A 1,229-nucleotide genomic window follows, 5' to 3' on the forward strand; every position below is an offset into this window, starting at 1 on the left:
TGTGTACAGTAAGGGTTGAGAACCTACTAAAGGCTTTGCCACATTCTTTTTTTTTTTTTTTTTTTGAGACGGAGTCTTGCTCTGTCGCCCAAACTGGAGTGCAGTGGCGAGATCTCAGCTCACTGCAAGCTCCGCCTTTCAGGTTCACGCCATTCTCCTGCCTCAGCCTCTGGAGTAGCTGGGACTACAGGCGCCCGCCACCTCGCCCAGCTAGTTTTTTGTATTTTTTAGTAGAGACGGGGTTTCACCGTGTTAGCCAGGGATGGTCTCGATCTCCTGACCTTGTGATCTGCCCGTCTCGGCCTCTCAAAGTGCTGGGATTACAGGCTTGAACCACGGCACCTGGCACCACATTCTTTACATGTGTAGGATTTCACTCTGGTATAAATTCTCTTATGTTTAACAAAGTTTGAGGATGTGGTAAAGACTGTGCCACATTCTTCACATGTCAAGCATTTTGCTCCAGCATGAATTTGCTTATGTTCATTAAGGATTGAGGACCATTTAAAGGCTTTTTCACACTGTTCACATGTGAAGTTCATCTCCAGCATGAATTATCTTATATTTATTAAGTGTTGAGGACCAATTAAATGCTTTGCCACATTCTGTCACATGTGTAGGGCTTCCCTCCAGCATGATTTTTCTTATATTTATTCACCAGTGAGGACTGTTTAAAGGTTTTGTCACATTCTTTACATTTGCAGGGTTTATCTCCAGTAATAATTTTCTTCTGCTCATTCAGGTTTGTGGACCATCCACAGGCTTTGCCACATTCTTCACATTTGTATAGTTTCTCTCTGGTATGAATTCTCTTATGTTTAGCAAGTTTTGAGAATGAGGTAAAGATCTTTGCCATGTTCTTCACATTTCCAGGGTTTCTCTCCAGTATAAATTTTCTCATGTTCATTCAGGTTTGTGGACCATCCAAAGGTTTGTCACATGTTTTAGATTTGTAGGATTTCTCTCAGGTATGAATTTTCTTATGTTTATTCAGGTGTGAGAACCGTTTAAAAGCTTTGTCACAATCTTTACATTTGTAGGGTTTATCTACAGTATGAATTTTCTTATGTTGACTCAGGAGTGAGAACTGTTTAAAGGCTTTGTCACATTCCTTGCATTTGTAGGGTTTAGCTGTGCTATGAATTTTCTTATGTTGACTCCGATCTGTGGACCGTCTAAAGGCTTTGCCACATTCTTCACATTTGTAGGGTTTCTCTCCAGTATGAATT

The 1,229-nt window shown here is 40.8% G+C and overlaps 1 protein-coding gene across 1 annotated transcript in view; it reads right to left on the minus strand.

Annotated features, from left to right (window-relative positions):
* Positions 1–210: 210 nt before the first annotated feature.
* The window catches only part of LOC111539030 (zinc finger protein 141), a 36,246-nt gene continuing 35,227 nt past the window's right edge, over positions 211–1,229 (minus strand). Inside the window, 2 exon segments of the mRNA XM_031935392.1 lie at positions 211–850; positions 935–1,229. The exon segment at positions 935–1,229 is cut by the window's right edge and continues 745 nt beyond it. Of these exon segments, the coding sequence (XP_031791252.1) occupies positions 587–850; positions 935–1,229 (559 nt within the window). The 3' untranslated portion in view covers positions 211–586.

This window comes from Piliocolobus tephrosceles, chromosome 3, assembly GCF_002776525.5.
Source record: "Piliocolobus tephrosceles isolate RC106 chromosome 3, ASM277652v3, whole genome shotgun sequence".
Lineage (NCBI taxonomy): Eukaryota > Metazoa > Chordata > Mammalia > Primates > Cercopithecidae > Piliocolobus > Piliocolobus tephrosceles.